The 18227-nt window shown below is 43.0% G+C and overlaps 1 protein-coding gene across 1 annotated transcript in view; it reads right to left on the bottom strand.

Annotated features, from left to right (window-relative positions):
* Positions 1-831: 831 nt before the first annotated feature.
* Positions 832-18227, bottom strand: part of zmat4a (zinc finger, matrin-type 4a) — a 104147-nt gene continuing 86751 nt past the window's right edge. The window contains exon 7 of the mRNA XM_069701537.1: positions 832-2352. Coding sequence (XP_069557638.1) covers positions 2325-2352 — 28 coding nt within the window. The 3' untranslated portion in view covers positions 832-2324. The remainder of the gene's footprint in view (positions 2353-18227) is intronic.

The raw sequence follows: 18227 nt of genomic DNA, 5'->3' as shown, positions 1-18227 counted from the left end.
AGGATTGCATTTCTACATTCTGCAGACCATGTGGTTCTGTTGGCTTCAGCGGGCCACGAGCTCTGCGGCCAAGTGGAAAGCCTCCAGGATGATGACTGTGAGCACCTCAGCGGTAAAGGACTAAATCTCTGCCACCAGTAAAGGAGGTCGACTACTTCATGCGTGAGGAGGGTGAAATAGAATGTAAAATCTTTTTTTTTTTTTTTTTTTTTTAAGACCGACTTGTGTTTGCTACCCGAACGCTCGCCTGATGTCGTGAGCTTTGGGTGCTGGCTGAAAGAATAAGTCTGACAGGAGTTGTACCAGGAGCTTCTTTTGTAGGGGGGGCTAAACGCCAACCTGCTATTACCAGACCCGAATTCACTCGGTAAAATATACGAGTCTGGCCCTGCTCCACTGGAGATTGGTTCCAGTCGTCAAATCCCAATCGGGGTAGGTTTAATTTTGAAACCACGAGAGTAGCCTTTAACCAGTCAGCCTGTGTGTGCCGAGACCCTCCACCAAAGACCATGTTGGCGAATGACCATTTCAGACTTTAAAAACAAAAACTTGAGCTTTGCTCTCGCTCCGGTTTTAATTCCTCGATATTTGCCAGTTTTGCCACAACTGTTCATATCGCATTCGTCTCGCTTTACCGCTGCCGCCATCGTTCAAACTATATTTTGAAAAGCTCGACTTCGATGTCACTGCAAGGGTCAGCCCTTCGTAGTGGCTGAGCAAAACCTTCATGCGAACAGGGTTTTTAATCCGCGCGACGACTGAAGCTGTGAGCGGCAGGCGGGTAAGGCCGGCCTCGCTGAACTTCTTCAGCGCCGTCTTCTTTAATACAACTTTTCCTTCTTTGTTTGCAAACCTGCCTCCGAACAAGAGTCGCGTCGACCAACGGTGACGAATGGTCTGGCATCTCTGCGAGGCTTCACCTTCCCTGTAACTTCCTTCTCTGTATATCTGCAACGCAAATTCCAATTCCTGACATTCAAAGGGTCTTACAGAAGCACAGACATTTGGAAGCCGGCCGGAGTGGAGTCTATTTGGGTGAAGAATACACTGAAGAGAAAACATATCCCATCAGGATCCCCCCCACCCCCCCACGTTAGTACCTGGGGGCTGCGGAGAAAGCTATCTGTGCTGCCACCTGGAAAATGCAATGGTGCAACGGACTGAGTTCGGATAACAATGAATTGTTGGACTCGTTTTTTTCCCCCCTCTCTTTAAGTCTGAGGTTTGTTTACAGCCTGGGAAACCGTTACACGGTTTGTGTTTCTCGCCCCATGCCGGACTTCTTTTTAGTGACGTTACCGTGTTACCAGATCTCAGCAATTACTTTGGTGAGTGCAAAGTTATTCCCAATGTGAATGACAGCCAGAACCAGGAACATAAACACGTTAATAAACCAGAATTATTTTTCCCCAAAAATTGTAAAAAGCAACTAGAATTCCTTCGCAGATGCAAACATATCTTATCTGGTCTTCTTACAGCACTACCAGAGCCCGATAGAAAAGTCATTTAGTGTTCAGTATAGCCAATAGAAGATACCTTTACAACATAGAGTAAGAGTCCAACCAATGTCATTATTGCCATCAACCCCTTTTTAAAGCTGAAAAGGGGATTTAGGTCCACCGCAAGAATGTAAATATGTGCGATACAAGCTAAGTTACACTGTGCGCCGTACACGATTTGAGGGCTACGAGAGTAATTTACTCAAAGTTAAAGCCCACAATGCTCAATAAGGTATGTACTTTCAATTTCAAATAAATAAGCTCTCTTTCATTCAAGTAAAAGCAAACAAAACCCTCATATTCTCAATTCAAAGTTCTACTTACAGTACTTGACATGTGAAAAATAAAATTTAGTCCATGCATTTTTTTTTTTTTTTTTTTTTTTAGAAAGGATGCCGTGTATTTGATCCACTTTAATGCTCTCAGATTGTCAGTGGATGAAATTTAAAACAAACAAACAACAACAAAAAAAACACCGAGCACAGCTGCAGTGGAATGTAAAGAGATCGATGATTTAAGAGCAGCCAGCGATGCGGAGGAACGGTTTGCGATGTACTTCATACTCACAGGTGAGAGAGTTGATGCAAAGAAAGAAAGAAAAAAAACAACAACATCTCTTTATTTTTCCTCCTCGTGGCCCGAAAACAGACAGAGTGAAAAGTCGAGAGAGAGAGAGAGAGAGAGAGAGAAAGACTGAAATTGAAATGATATCGAGGAGAGCGAAAGCAGGACGGAGGCAGAAAAAGCAGGGCAAGCTGACCACAGCTTGTCTGACATCAATCCAGTAGTTGTTGGTTTTGTTTTTTCTAAAGCGTCGTCCCACGCTCACTGGACACATATCTGATTCTTCAGACTGTTGGAGAGAAAGAAGACAGAGAAAGGTTCATCAGAGATACACTAAAAGTACATGGCAAAAAACAAAACAAAAAAAAGGATAAAAGAAGTGTGTTAGTCGGGGTCACCCTTGTTTTATAGAAATGACACAATAAAACATAAATTCAGCTTTCCTTAAAGTTGGATTGGTCTTTTGTTTGTATATTTACATTTTCATCATATTCATATCAACATTGTTCTATAAAATCTCCAAATAGAGAGATTAGATAATCTGGCTAAACAGTTGACTGTTTGTGTTTCTGTAAAAATGTGATCTTAAATCCTTGGAAATACTTATACAACAAAAATGAGGGTTAAACTCAGACCTAAGGCCAGAAATATGTCAGCAGAAACTGAATTTGAATCATTTATATCTGAATTGCTAAACTTGAATAATTGCTTGAAAAGTTTGACTCCGAACAGCATCATTTGAAATATTTTTTTTTGTTTGAAACTGAATTTCAATAAACTTGAAACTGAATGCTTCATTATGAATCTGAATTAATTTGCTGTTAAACCGCGTTTAACATTCAACTGTCTAAATTCAGTTCTCACGATTTAGACTAAATGAATGAAAATCAACTTTCGTTCGTGTCTTACACATTTTTTTTGAGAAAAAAAAAATCGAGTGCAGAGCAATTCAAATCCAAATATAAACGATGGAAATGTTTTTTTCCTACGGACACATATTTCTTCCCATGCAGACTTTATTCATGCTGAACCTGAATTTTTTTACCTTCAAATGAAACCTTCTTATGAAACCTTCTGTTCGGATTCTTTCAGGGACACACACAACGCAAACTACCACTTTTTAAAAACATTTTTTTACAAATACATCAGAGTAGGGTGACATGCAGATATTTAAGATACACAAACAGAAGTTTAAAGGTCCCCAATTTCGACATAATTCAGATTTCCACTTATTTGATTATGAAGCAGGTCTAAGCGCTGTATTATATTATGAAAGTGTCAGAAGGCTTAAATCCAGAGAAAAATGCAGATTTGAGTATTTTAGTAAGTTTGTGATGTCACAAACACACCCACATGGCATCATGTGGGCACGGACCACCGTCCGACCTTTCACTGTGAAGAAATCACAGGGCGTTCATTTTGCTGCGGAGCTAGCATGCTACAAGAAGAAAAGCTGTGATTGGCTCGTGTATATGTCACTCAGAAAAAAAAAAAAAAAAAAAAAGAATCAGCCAATCAGAAGAGAGGGTCGAAGATATCAATACGCCTCAAAGACGGAGACACAAAACAGACTTTTCTTGGTTGAGCTCCGGAGAGAGAGGAGGTGTAAAATATATACTGTGATGTTTTTTTTTCTTGAATCTTAAAACCACAAAAATATTTTCATATGGATAATTAGACCGGCCTGTAATGTTAGTCCACCGCTGGTGCGTCCCCGAGGTGACACTACGGCGGGACATTTTACAATGACCTTCGGAGAATATCGAGCTTTTCTGCCGTGTGAACGAACGGCTGCACTCGAGCGGCTGCATAAATCAGCAAAACTGTATTCTCATGGATTATAAAGTTAAATAACCCCATGGGATAAAAAAACAAACCAAAAAAAAAAAAAAAAGTTCTTTCCAATAGTTTCAAGGCTCAATTATTATCGAGCGAAAAACCAAAGTGACTCTTAGAGGCGATTTGTTCCGGCACCGTTTTTCAAAGTCGCGATCCATAAATTCTCAGCAGAAAATACCTTAAGCTGTAATTGATTGAGAAATCAGAATAATAACAATTGCGAGCCACATCACTAATATTTTTGATTGGATAGTATAAACCCAGAGACGCAGCAGCAGGTTTCATGTACCGATCTGTTGTCTGTCTTTTCCTCCTGACGCCCCCCCCCCCCCTCGGGGGTCAAAGGTCGCCGTCTAATCTCCCGCCGCAGCGTCGATCGAAAAGGTGAGCGGAAAGCCTTTTCGACGTTTCAAGCCGTTTCAAGTAATCCCGAGCCGCTCCGCCCGGCTCTGTCTTGTTCTAACCCCCTTCGCCACAACGCACCAAACAGGAAATGCACAAATCAGTTCACTCGGCTGCGGCACCGTCGAGCACGAGCAGGCATAACATTTTTTTTTAAAAAAGGGTAACAAACATGCCTTTCGGGTCTTATTTTATCGACTTTGTTCTGTGCAACTCCCTGCAAATGTAGATGTAGCCAATAAAACACACTGAAGTCAATAAAGAAACCGGATGGAAGCTTTTTCAGTTTCTCTTTTTATCTTTATGATTTAATGGGTTTTCGCACCGGTGGCACGCGAGAGGTTTTTTTTTTCTGAAAAAAGATGTGGACATTTTTACAGCTGAAAAATCTCACAGAAGGAAACCAAGAGAGAGTTCAACGATGAAATGACCAAGCTGTCAGTTTATACAGTACTTGAATTCATTTTTAAATCTGTGTAAATTATTCTGTGTTAAAAGTGGGCAACTGCAAGATTTTCTGACCGGCAGGGATTTTAATATTCGATATTCACTGGAAACTATTCGAGCTTTCTTCAAAGACGCCCCCCATTGCGCGTTAACGCCACTACCCAGCTGCCCGAATGAATTTCGCCTCTTTGACTCGCAGCTCCTCAGAAGTTATCCGTGACACTTCTTTACAAACACTCCCGTAGACTTTATTTACACAATTGCAAACGTGAGAAATGAGATTTGTTTGTGCGTGATTTGCTTCTTCGCAGCTTCCAAAACTCGACGTGAAACAATTTATGGATTTTTGAATGGAACGAGGTTAAAAACAAACAAACAAACAAATCCAGATTTTAAATTTTAAATCAAAATTTCTAAGCACAGGATAATGAAAGAATTTGCATTGCAGGCGATCTCATGACAACGCTGAACAGTTAGCGCAATATAAGTCCCACAATTTTTCTCTCACCGCTGTCATCGCCATGGAGACGGAGAGTGGGCCGGTGCGATATTAAAATGAACAGGAAAGGAGGAATATAACAACAGAGGGAATAAAAAAAAAAAAAAAAAAAATAATAATAACATAATAACAGAGGCCACGTAAAAACACAACAACAACAACAAAAAAAGCCTTAAATGGGAGGCAAACGTTCCTTCTGAGAATTTACTCCGACTTGAAGCTCTTCTGTTTGTTGAAATTAGCACCTCATACCAGCGAGCCAAGTCGCAGCCTACAGCTGGATTGCAAGACTTTTGTTTTTACACTCTACCGGCGATGCCGATGTCCTGCATCTTGGAATCGTGGTAATTAACGCATATTTTAGCGAGTGACGCAATATTTGCGAGAGCTTGCGATTTTGCAAAATATCAGCAATTTTTCTGCGCAAAAAAAAAAAAAAAAGGGTCAACAGAAGCTGAAGGTATTACGGCACAAAATAAGACTTTTTCGAATGAAACCCGCTCGACAAACAAAACAAAAAAATAGTCAGCGATAGCAGCGTACGGATCGATACTGAAATACCGATACCTTCCGATTCCAGACGTTTCCCTTCCAGCATCGATTTTCTTATTTACAGATCGAGTTTTGTATTTAGTGTATTTTGAGAAGGCCGCGTACGTTGCTTATCAGTTCCCATTTCTGAACAAACAACGCAAAGAAAGTATCGGTATCAGCAATACCATCCCAAATTTTAACCCGGGTTGTGGATCAGAAAGCCGTGGTATTGCACCGTATAACTTGTCGGCGAGGCTAACCGGGGGAAAAAAAACGGAAACAAATGCAGACCGTTCTTTTATGTGTGAAGCAGCCGTCCTCGCGCTGAAGTGAAAGTAATTATGCGACTGCTCCACGAGGTTAAACACCACTTTCTGAAACAATGCCTCCATTACAGGCGAGAGGTTAGACGCTAAGCAGACACGGTGCCAAGCGCATGAGGATTTGTTTGATGACAATAACCAACGGGGTTGAATTTCCACTTGAACTTCCAATCAAGCGAACGGCGTGTTCGTTCATTCATGTGAAAAGCCTCTCTATTAAAAAGCGGGTCGGAACGACGGCGCTCCGCTGGGTTCGTGAACCCCTAACCTACGTCAGCAGCTCATATTAGAAAGGCAGATAAAATGCCTGTTTTTCTTCTTTTTTTTTTAATCCAGAACACAAGTCTTATCACTTTTCACGGCTGCTTTCACCATTTGTCAAACTCGGGCTGAAGCAACCTCATGCGAACTTTTGATGTCAGCGAAAAAAAGCTCAGTGACAAGGCGGGTTTAATGCGGTGATGATCACTTCTTAAGCTACTGTTGCTCAGCGCAAGAGGGAGAAGGAATAGCCTCGTAATTGGTTTATGCACGGCAACGGGAACGCTCTGTCACAACAAATCGACTGTTTCGCATGAACTATTCACCTCAAAGAAGATCCCAACCCGAAGATCACACATAGTCAGGTGTTTTTTTTTTTTTTTTAACTCCTTAATCTCATTTGTGGTATCTGGATCTGTGGATCAGAGGAGGATCAGATGTGATCAGACAAATGCTAAGTGTAAACGCATCCGAGAGGCATTTAAGAAGGACTAAAGCCCGACTGCTTCGAGCACTTCTAGAGGAAGTTTTAGACGCATTCTGGTCAAATGTGGTGAAGGCGTACAGTACACCAATCTGGATGCGAGGCCCGGCCAGAAAAAGACCAGACCGGTCGAGCCTGAAGACCCCCGAACAGAGAGAACACACAAAACGCCAGCAGCGGTAGGATGCCTTATAGGACTGTTTCTAAAAAACAAAAGGTGGGACGTCAAATGTAAATAAAAACAGAATGCAATGATTTGCAAATCCTGTAAATGCATATTTAATTGTAAATAGACAACATCAAATGTTGAAACGTAGAAGTGTTGTTGTTTTCTGAAAAGTATATGCCCATTTTGAATTTGATGTCAGCAATGAGTCTCAACAAAAAGCTGGGACAACATTTCACTTTCAAAACTCCAGCAGCTGTGTTAAAACAACTTAAAGAAAGAATTTGTGAAAAGAAAAAGCAGTGGTAAACATGCCCGTCCCAACTTTTTTAACACAGCTGCTGGAGTTTTGAAAGTAAAATGTTGCCCCAACTTTTTTTGTAAAGTGTTATTTTTCATGAAACAATAACATTTCTCAGTTTCAACATTTGATATGTTTTTGTTGGTCTATTTTCAATTGGGTATGGGTTTACGAATCATCATCATCACATTTTTTTTTTTTCCATTTTACACAGCCCACATCCCAACTTATTTGGAAACAGGGTTGTAAATCCATGGCAGCAGCAAGGAAAGAGGAAGAAATACAACATTAATGTGAAGAAGAAGACCAGTCAAAGAAACCATACTTAATTTGTTGATGTGGTCCAAAAATAATATCTATTCAAAGTTTAAAAGTGTACCGCAGGACCATTCGGATTCATTCACACGGACCCTAGAGGTCAGGGCAGTAAAATGAGACCCAACCGGACCTCATGAGGCCGAGCAGACTTTGGACCGGGTCCATCTCGGGTCCCACACCAGGTCTCGTGACGATCACTCGTTTGAATGACCTCGACAGGAACCTCGGCTGTGACGCATTTAATCCTGTTGCATGCGAGTGCTGTGACGCTTTCTTCTATCTGTTATTTAATAAATTCATGTCCCGCACGTCACCGACGAGCATTAATCATTCAAGTGACTTTCGAAACAATCTTCAGGACTTGACCGGAATTAGTCACGAAACGGAGGGAAAACTGATTTTCATCTGAGTTTCGAAAAAAAAAAAAAAAAAAAAAATCCGCACTGCTGTTTTTCCGCCTCTCTCATCGTATCGTCAGCGCTCCAAATGTGCATCCTCCCCGAGCTGACAGCAGGACGATCTCTTACGGGAGCTCGAGGATGACACGGCCATCAAGCACCTTCCTGCTCTGCACGCTCACACAGATTTAAGCGCACACGCAACACAAAAAAACCTATAAAAAAAAAAAAAAAAAAAAAAAAAAGCCAGTGTATACGAAGGAGTCCAGCTTTTCCTCTAAAGGCAAAGAAGGGTCTCATAAGTAATTCACAGTGCAGTCGGTGTAGTTTACTCAGCTGCACGACCTCCAGCGGCCCCAGATCGACGACACGACCCGACTGCGTCGCCGTCCTACCAACGTGGCCACTCTGCAACTTATGCATTCCTGTAGCGTGTGACAAATTGTGTCAGCACATTACTCAAGCGAACCATTTTTTTTCATGCATAATTCATCCTCGAGCCCACATTCCACATGGACATTTCCAAATCCCTTTGAAGTTAATTCCCCCTTCATGATAAACAGCCTCGCTCGCTCCAGCTTGTGTAGCAGCTTATGATTGTCGGTGTCGTCTGTGTTGGAAGAAGTCACCTGTCCGAAACAATTTTACTGTACAATACTGGAGTGCTGCAAAGATTTACATCTAATAATCCACCGTTTGAAAAAAAGAAAAAGAAAAAAAAAAAGAAGCTTTTCTGAGTCAAATTCCAGGACAGCTGCCATGATGCTTTATGCCTGATAATAAAGGACCTGGGAAACATCTCATCTCGTCTCTATTCTCTGCAGAACAAACAAAGAAAAGAAAGATGTACGCTCGAAAAGCCGTCTACGCAGTCCTGATTCTTCGGGAGGAATGAACCCAGGGGTGCTTTTCTAGTGGATCACCGCTCCATCCAAGGATGGGTACTATAAATAATACTGCTGAAGCAGCGGCTGCTACACAACACGACGACGACTACTTTAGATTTTACACTTCATCCTCAGCAGCATACTGGCACATCTAAGTCGTTTTGCTTTTCGATCACACCAAACAAATACGATTTTTGGGGGAAATTTCTGAACGACATCGAGACCGTTCCCGTCGCCCACGGCAACCGCGTGACACGTGTCTTTTGTGAATGTGCTCATTTGCGATCTCAACATGGACTTCATACTTCGTGAGCGCGGAGGTACGATTGTGTTGCTGCAGGTGAGAAACTGCTTTCAACGCACCGTGAGCGGGCGTATTGTGATATTGGGAGAACCAAAGCGTCTTTGCGCCACAGTTTGGGTCATCTGCACTGAATGTTTTCCTCCAAACGTCGCCGGTAGAACTCGGTGTGATGCCACTTTATCGACAAATATTTGGCCTATAACTACAACCAATACTTGTGGAATTTGTTTTGTATGAATACAAGTAGGATTTTCCCCCGAGACAAAAAAATTAGCTAATTCGTAACATCCCCAAAGTTATAACAATTCATCCTGGGTGTGGGAGGGGGGGGGTGAATGGGCGTACCAATTTTCATGACAATCCCTTCTACATTTGTGGAGATATTTCACATTTAAACACAAATACGACCCTCAGAGTGATGTTAGAGGAAAAGTTAAGAGATGCAGCATCTTTGTAGCAATCCATCCGGTCGATATTTAAATGGATAAGTGATACATTTGACCTGTCGGGGGCGCTAGAGGAAAAAAATCAATGGATCACCAAACTGAAACGCGTTCATCCTCAGAACCAAATCTGGTGGAAATTCAGCGTTTAGCTGCAACATTTTTTTCGTTGTTGTTCCGGACCAAAACAAGTGGTTCTTTTACATCACGGCAGACGCCGGGTTTAAATGGCGTTGACGTACGCAGGGACGGTCCCTCTCCGACGGTGATAGACGATCCAGTAACATAAACACGGGGGGGTGGGGAGGGAACAAAGTGAATATTTGATTACCCTCCGGTGAGCGACAGGGAGTTAAATGAACGAGGGCTGGCATCTCATCGAGAAACGCGCCGCGGGGAGACCGTCGGCAAAGAGGAAAGAGAGAGAAAGAGGAGAAGAAAGCAGGTGAGCTTGACAGGCGCTCGCCCCACTCGGAGGTTGACAATTGCTTCGACTGCAGCCGACCGGGTTCCTGAGTTATCTCCCTTTGCGCGGGGGAATTAATTACGGGGCTTGATGATCGCCGAGGAAATGAGGCTGGATAATAAAAAAACCGTGACGATCTCTCCCCACGGTGTAGCTTCCCTTTGTCCTTCCCAAGTCGTGATGATCGTCGCGCCCGGGGAGCCGGCGCTTGTCATCGATAACCGCCTACCTCGTGCTCATAAAGTGGCTCGGGGAAAGAAAAAAAAAGAAAAAAGAAAACTCTCCACCGAGCAGCTAATGGGTGCAGGGTGTAAAAATGGCTCCGGTCCTTGGCGGACGCTCCCGCTGTGTGCTGTTGTAAATCACAGAGCCATTACACGGCGGATGAGCGCCGGGGAAAATACGGGCGCCCACCCGCCCCCCCCCCCCCCGCGCGCCTCGGCCCGGGCTTGTTTTAATGCTTCAGCACACAAAGCACTGCACGCGCTCAATATTTAGCCTTCCATCGCCTTCAGGACCGCAGGTGCTCCGAGACGTTTTCAACAGCTTCCCGTTGATGAGTTCATTTCAAACAGTGTCCTCGAGCTTCTCCTCTTCTCTTTCTCTTTTTCTGTGCGAGATGAAGTCGAAGAGCCTCGTTGAGTAACTCGCAGAAGCATTTTTTTCTCGTCAAGTACCGGCAGTTTTTCTGCATTTTTTTCTCGCAAGAACACTGTTGAGAATGAATCCAACAGATCACAGCACACCAGCTTCACAGAGACCACAGCTAGTAACACGCGTCCTCATCGGCTCATAGATGGAAGTAGTACATTGGAAATATCAGACTGTGGTAGCAGGTTGTTGGTGCTTAACACCGACAGCAATAGTTTAAGGGATGTGGCGCCAAGCGACAACTAACAGTGACGTCAACCGTCGGTTTGTGAATTGCCGCCATGAAGCTTGGAGTTCGGATTTTGGCCGGCGCCATTTTGTTAGTCCCGAGCAGTTTGGAGCCGGTAGTGGCCTTATTTGGGCGAGCTGGGGGGAAACCTGATGGGAAACCTACGTCCCGCCCACCGATAGCCGCAACCTGACTGCACCACAGGCCTGTCAATCAAACAGACACTCCCCCAAAACCACGGCTTTTTGAAGCTTATTTTCTAATTCATGACGGGATTATTTTCGGACAGACCGACAGAAAACTAATACCAAAATAACTCACGGAGAAATTTTTATTGACTTAGTATTCAGACCAGATGAATGGGAGTCTACAGAGGCTTTTTGGAGCCACCCTCTAGTGGCACTCGGTGGTATTGCAGCTTAAGGCACTTCCGCATTGGCTTCGTTTTTCAGACCCGGAAACTACGTTCACTTTTATATACAGTCAAAGTTTGGCTCTCGTAAAGGAGCTTCTCATTGTTTAACTGGTGACAAACAAAATAGAAAACTTCTGCTTGAAAACTTTCAGTTTCCATCATGTTGAAGAATGTGTTTCATTTCTTTTTCTAAAGGAAGATACACTCGGCTTCCAGTTAATTAGATACACCTCGCTAAAACTCTGACAGGGTTAACGTTACAGTGGGAGGTGCGGAACGAAATATTCACCCTGCCCTGCGGTAAATGAAACGCACCGTTCCAGATGACATTTTAATCATCGTGAAATTGCAGGACGCGTTGGGCAATATACGTGGACATTAACTAAGAAAATAAAAAAATAAAAAAGAGAAAGCTGAGTGTGAATCCCTGGTTTTGCAGAATGTTTATGACGACGAGGAACATTTGAGACACTTGCGACTGGTTTTTCACCAGTTTATTGAACTTTGCTGTACAGGTGACTATTAACCTAAAAGCACTACAAAACAAGTGGATTTTAAGTCAGTGAAAAAGAACAGTTTCATTTTGACTTGTTCAAAAATACAAATATTGATGGGACGTAGACTTTCAAATTGGGTACTTTATATCGGCTGGCTGATGTTTCCCCAAAGATTCCCGGGAGTCCATTTTGTTCCCATGTTTAAATAAGTGAAGCTGTACCGGCCTGCGCACGGCGTGTACAGAAACACTACTGGCGCAATCTCTCTTCCTTTTGAACACACGGAGTAAATATGTTGTCTGAATTGCAATGAGGGGAAAGCGTCAAGGCTTATTAGAGAGCGTTCTCGCATGCTTTGAAGATTTGATCATTTGTATGCGCATGTTTTCGTTGTCTGAAATTGCTTCAATGGAAGGGGAAGAATCACGTTGGTGGTGACGGAGATTTGTGGCAGGCGGGATGGAGCCTCCAACGGGCTGATTGCTCCCCAGGCTGTAGGCTTCTTGTGTCGACTACCATCCCTGAGAGCACACTAAAGGAGAGGCCCGTGGGTAGAACCGTCTACGACCCCCGAAGGAGTTCTTCACCGTCGGCGTCGCTGACAATTATTTTCTATGGGAGGCAAATCACAAAAAATATATATATATATATAACGTGCACTTTTAATGCTTTTTTAATTGCGAAGTTAACTGCGTGAAACTATAGCAGCTGAGGTGCTAGACTCGAACGCTTTAAAAGCAGACAAAAATAAATATTGGACTGTGATTTCAGAGCTTGATGTTTAAATGTGCTCAACGTCAGCCAGACGACAAATCGTCCTGACAGACGGAGAAGAGCTTCAGAAGTAAAAATAAAATGAAGGACTTTGTTTGGAAAACCTGTTCCAGAGTTTATTTTGAGACGGTAATGACTTGACTTTTTCCGTCTTCTTCGAAGATCAGTGATGATAAAGTGATGAACGATGCATTTGTACGCGAGTTGAAAAAACAAAACAGGTGGGTTGCTTTGCATCTGAACTGGATAAAATTCTAAGAATACTTGTGTTTAAGGTTATTTTCATAGTAAAAAAATAAATTAAAAAAAGCAGTCATCGCCAACTATTGTTGATCCAACGTGTCCAGCAATAAGAATAGGAAAGAAGCCGTGAGAAACGCCACATATAAATTGACAGTAAAGAACAATTTTGAGTACATTTGGTAAGCAGCTGTACTGAACTGGAAAATCCAAACAGGTGGACAAGGTACAATAAAAAAAAATTAAAAAAAAAAGGTTAGAGACTGCTCCTGTTGCACGTGAACAGTGTACAGCACCGTGACGTGCATTGCTTCGCGCCTTGCGAAGCATTTAAAGCCTCTGGTGCCCGATTTTCCGAGTTTCACACAAAGTCCGATGTGCGCTTTTCTGCTCGAGTCCATAAGCAAAAACGCAAAACGTTCCGTTTCCCCGAGCCGAGCGTGGAGGAAACCACCAGGACAAACAAAACAGACGAAGCCGCTTCCTGCCAGACGCTAATTTAACCTGCCTGAACGCGACACGTATCCCGGTCTGTTCTCCTGGCACAGCGAGAGTACAACGTATGAGTCAGAGTACACCACCCTGCACACCTGCCACCTAGGCGTACCACCATACGCAGTTCGAAATGAGAAACCGAGACATACGCCTTTGTGTATTTTTAGCTGCGATGCTGCCATGGATTTATGGACGGAAATGTCAGATAGTCAGCCCGGCACTTTGGTCCAAACTTAAATATCTAGTGAGTCCCAAGCCTCAGGGGCTTCATATAGTCAGCCATATATGAAGCCCCTGACCTTTGCTGTATAGAGACACCCTGAGGATGTTTTTTGGGGGGGAAAATGTCACGACAACTGGAAAGATTGGTATGAAATTCAGTGTGTGTATATATATATATCTGCAATACTGACAGTCTGAATTCCCCAAAAACTCTCTTCATCTAGCGCCACCAGCAGGTCAAAGTTTTCACTTTGCTTTCGAAATGTCCTTAATCTGCATAAATTAATGGAATACAGCAGGTTTTTGGTTTGTGTGTGTGTGCGCGCTGTTATCCACAGATTAATTATCTATGACTTACCATTTTCCCGAACAATTTTCCAAATGAGTAGTTGACTGTCAAAATATGCCAGAGCGTCAAAAAAAAAAAAAAAAAAAAACCCTCCAATTCTACATCAGCGATGTCATGCTTTTCTGTTGGCAGTGAAGAGAGTAAAAAAAAAAACCCAAAAAACCAAACATTTTATTTTGGAAATATGAGAATTATCTTGATTGATGCGTTTCTGACAGTCTATATATACATATTTTCTTTTTTTTTTTTTACAGTTTTCGAAGTGCTCGGAAAAGTAGCACAAACGCACATTTTGTTTTTAGATGAACGGATGCCACTGGTACTAAATGCTCAGCTTCAGGTATTGACTATAACTAGCTGCACTGGGGTTAAGAGATAAACCCCTCGGCTGCAGAATCAAACGAGCCACAGCAGATGCTCCAGTCGTTGGGACCTGCGTGGCTAATAATAATTTCCTGCAGCCCAACAGCACGGTTGAGTCCAAAGCCAATTTGTATCCGCACACATCACACACACAAACACACACACACACACACACACACACACACACACACACACACACACACACACACACACACACACACACACACACACACACACACAAGCACGTAGCGGCCATTGATGAATGGGTGTCCTGGGAAGAGATGATGGCACAATAATTACGCTGTCGAGCCGGAGCCGTGCTATTGATAGCGGCGAAAGTCCATCCGTGCCGCAGAAATGTTGTGATTAACAAGCAGTTCCTCTCGTAGAGCGATACCCAAGAAGAGATAATTGACATGCATTGAAAGTGAAAGAGAAATTATTTGACGTGAAGCGGGGAGAGAAATGCTTTAAGTCCCGTCTGCGTTCTGGCGACTTCGGCAACGGAGACGTAATCGATGTTACTTACGCGAACACAGCCGGTTCTGGTGGACAATAAGAAAGAGGACTTTAGAGCTCAGACTTGTATCCCATATCACTATGTTTATTTACAGCGTGCATCATGTGATCTGGGAGAACGTGTTTTTTTATTACCGACTTAAGGTAGAACATGTTGTTTAATACATATCTACCAATTGAAGACGCATAAAGTCAAAGACGGAACCGCCCGGAACGTTTACAGCCTGACGGATCAGCGTCTTTCTTTGGGAACCTTTCTACATGTACATAAACAGGCCTTTATTCTGGAGAAGAAATCAGAAGCTGTCTTCGCTGCTTTTCCAGGTGTTTCATCACCAACCAATTAAACAACCAGTTCTTGAAGAGATCCCATCAAAACTCTCTACAGCTTCAGATCTCTTCCTATTGCTTTGATTTGGATTATGACAGGTTTTTTGTTTTTTTTACCCCAGTGTGGTTCGCAGACTTAAATTTCGACACGTTTCCACCGCCCTTCAAAAAACATGAGCTTTCCTCTAATTGGGAACCACCTGAGGCAGGGACCTGAGGCACAAAACCTTGACAACAGCACAGGTGGAGTGTTTCATATTATAAAAAGTAAAAAAAAAAAAAAGGTCTCAAATCATTGAGTTTCAAATCATCTCCACACAAATCTTTGGTCTGAACTGGCCTCACGTCGGCCTCAGCATCCGTGGAGTCGAAAAACTCCATCTCCAATCTAATGAATCAATGCCTTTTCTCCACTGACAACTCCCCGGGGCTTCAGGCAGTTCATCATGCTGACAGTGGAATTATTATTATTTTTTTTTACACCTGTCTTTACGTACATATTGCATTACGTGTCTTGTTTGCTAAGTCTTGAATGAGATATAGGTTCCTACTCCCAAACCGAACCTGTTCGTACGATGACTGAAGATTAATCCCCTGTTTAAAAAAACAGGGAGAAGAGCTGCTTTGAGTTTCTTCTCTACTTCAGGTTTGGAAACTGAGGAGGCGAAAGCAAAGCACAAACCGAAAGACGGGAGGTGTCGTGTCGTGTCGGGGTGGGGTGGGGGGGGGGGGGAGAGAGAGAAGGTATGCCAGCAAGCTAAATCGAAATAGTAAAATTTTCCTGCTTTGGATACAAAGCAGCAAATAAAGAGAGTGAAAAGCATCAGGGTTGTTGTACTCGTGCAGCTGGCTCATTAGAAACGTATCGATCGCACTTAGTACACCTGTCATGGACGGGTAATCTGTTCCCTTACTGAGTCAGAAATTGAATTTCCTCGTTGTCGTTGTTTTTTTGATTTTTTTTTTTTTTTTGACTGACCTCAGTTCATTTTGGCAGAGAAGGGGCATCGAGCCGTGCAGCGGGAAGGCTCTGTTTCCTGTTTTGTAGTCCATCAGTGTGACCCTGCTCGTATCGATATGACTTCATCACACACACACACACACACACACACACACACACACACACACACACACACACACACACACACACACACACACACACACACACGTCGTCCTAACCTTAGCCGACCCGGTGAACCACGCCAAACGGAATCCACTAATGGAAAAAGGCATCAATAACTTGCGGCTACAGACCGACATCAGTCAAAATATTTGACGTTGACTTGTTCGGACGAATACTGATGCAAATCTGTTGATTTCCTAGAAATTAAAATCAAGCTTGCGTTGGTGCTTTATGTCGTCTCAAAGTTTGGTTTTGTATCGAGCAGAAAACCACAAATCTATCTTGTTCTTACGTGACGGTAAAAAATTTTTTTTTTAAATGGCAGGAAACAAACTAAACGCAATGCTAACCTATTATATTATGTAAAGTTGTTATGGCAAATGTGTTAACATAATGATTGCCTAATTATCTAATAGACAAGAAGAATTAGCATTCATTTGGAGTTGCGTTTCTGACCAACAAGTATCAGTCCAATGTTCATCCTTTTTAGCTCCGTTTTGGTCTCCACCAGCTCCTGAGGGAAATAAATGGCTCTAATAGCTGCTAACCGCTGCTCTCAGTTCCCTTGCGAGTTGCTGACTCATCAAAATCCGTCCAGCCGTGTGCCGTCGAACCAAAACAACATGCTGAAGGGTAATAAAATGCCACGCAGGAACTGCAGAGGCTGCAGGATAACTATCCGTAGGTTCATCTCGAGATTTGATTTGTTTGATTAAAGCAGCTTTTACTTGGAAGAAAACGAGCACATCCGGTGTTTTTAGTTAGAGAAATCTCTTTTTAAAAAGTCAACACTCTGCAACGCCAAAAACGGTGCAGATCGTTAATCCATGAATACCCAAAGAGAGCCAAGAGTTTAATTATGTAGCTTGACCAGAACATTGAACAAACGTTAACCCACGGCTAACGCTGCCAAATTTACTGCTCGCCATATTTTCATTCGCTTGTTGAGGTGTTGTTAATCATGCGAGTTATTTCCCAATAAAAATCATCCCAATTGCATTTATTTTTTTATTTTTTTTAAACCAGGATTTCATTTTTTTTTTAAATCACATAAACGTTCAGCCAGAAGGTGAAAGATTGACATTCCCAACCCATTTCCTTTCAGGCTTTACAGAGACTAAACGCTTCAGTGTGATTCCTTTTCATCCCTGTAGTGTTTAAAGGACATCGGACAGATCGAATGTTAGCCTCGGCCCCGCTCTGTCGTTCCTTTTCTTTTCTTTTTTAAAGCAGATAAGCCCTTTATTCTCGTCCATGTGAACTGGCGTTAAGCAAATGACCTAAACAGACCCGAGGCAGCGTTGTGGGCTTTGTGGATGAAATCAGGCTGGCTGGGGTGAAGGTGGGAGCTTCGGGGGGGGAAGGGGGGAGGGGGTCTCGTGCAGTCGGATTTCAGCCCCGCTCAGGGTGTGTGTGTGTGTGTGTGTGTGTGTGTGTGTGTGTGTGTGTGTGTGTGTGTGTGTGTGTGTGTCTCTGTGTGCGACACTACGAGTGGATCTGGATGGAAACCCAGTGGCTCCAACAATGCGGCGCAGGCATCCACGACTAAATCACGGAGAGCTGTTAAACGGCATGTCACGTCTCTCGCTGCCAGCATCCTGGTGGACGTGAGCAGCCAGAAACTGGAATTAATTCCAGGACATGCACCGTGTAAACGCCCCTCACCTCCCCCCCATCAATTCACACCTACTGCCCAAGGCCGACGAAAAAAAAAAAACAAAAAAAAAAACCCACAGAGTTTGTATTCCGGTACGGTTGAAACTTCTTTCGGTCGGGTAATTGGCGCAAAAGACGCTCCAAGAAAATGAATGAATAAATAAGCACATAGGGGGACTTTAGTGAGAGGTGTAAAGGGAAAGCAAAGTCAGTGTATAAAAACGCTTTA

The sequence above is a fragment of the Brachyistius frenatus genome, unplaced genomic scaffold (genome assembly GCF_029030835.1).
Source record: "Brachyistius frenatus isolate BFR_SWC_R1_liver_20210118 unplaced genomic scaffold, ASM2903083v1 Contig_37, whole genome shotgun sequence".
Taxonomy (NCBI): Eukaryota; Metazoa; Chordata; class Actinopteri; family Embiotocidae; genus Brachyistius; species Brachyistius frenatus.
The sequence above is the reverse complement of the archived record's forward strand: the minus strand, read 5'-3'. Positions and strand labels throughout refer to the sequence as shown.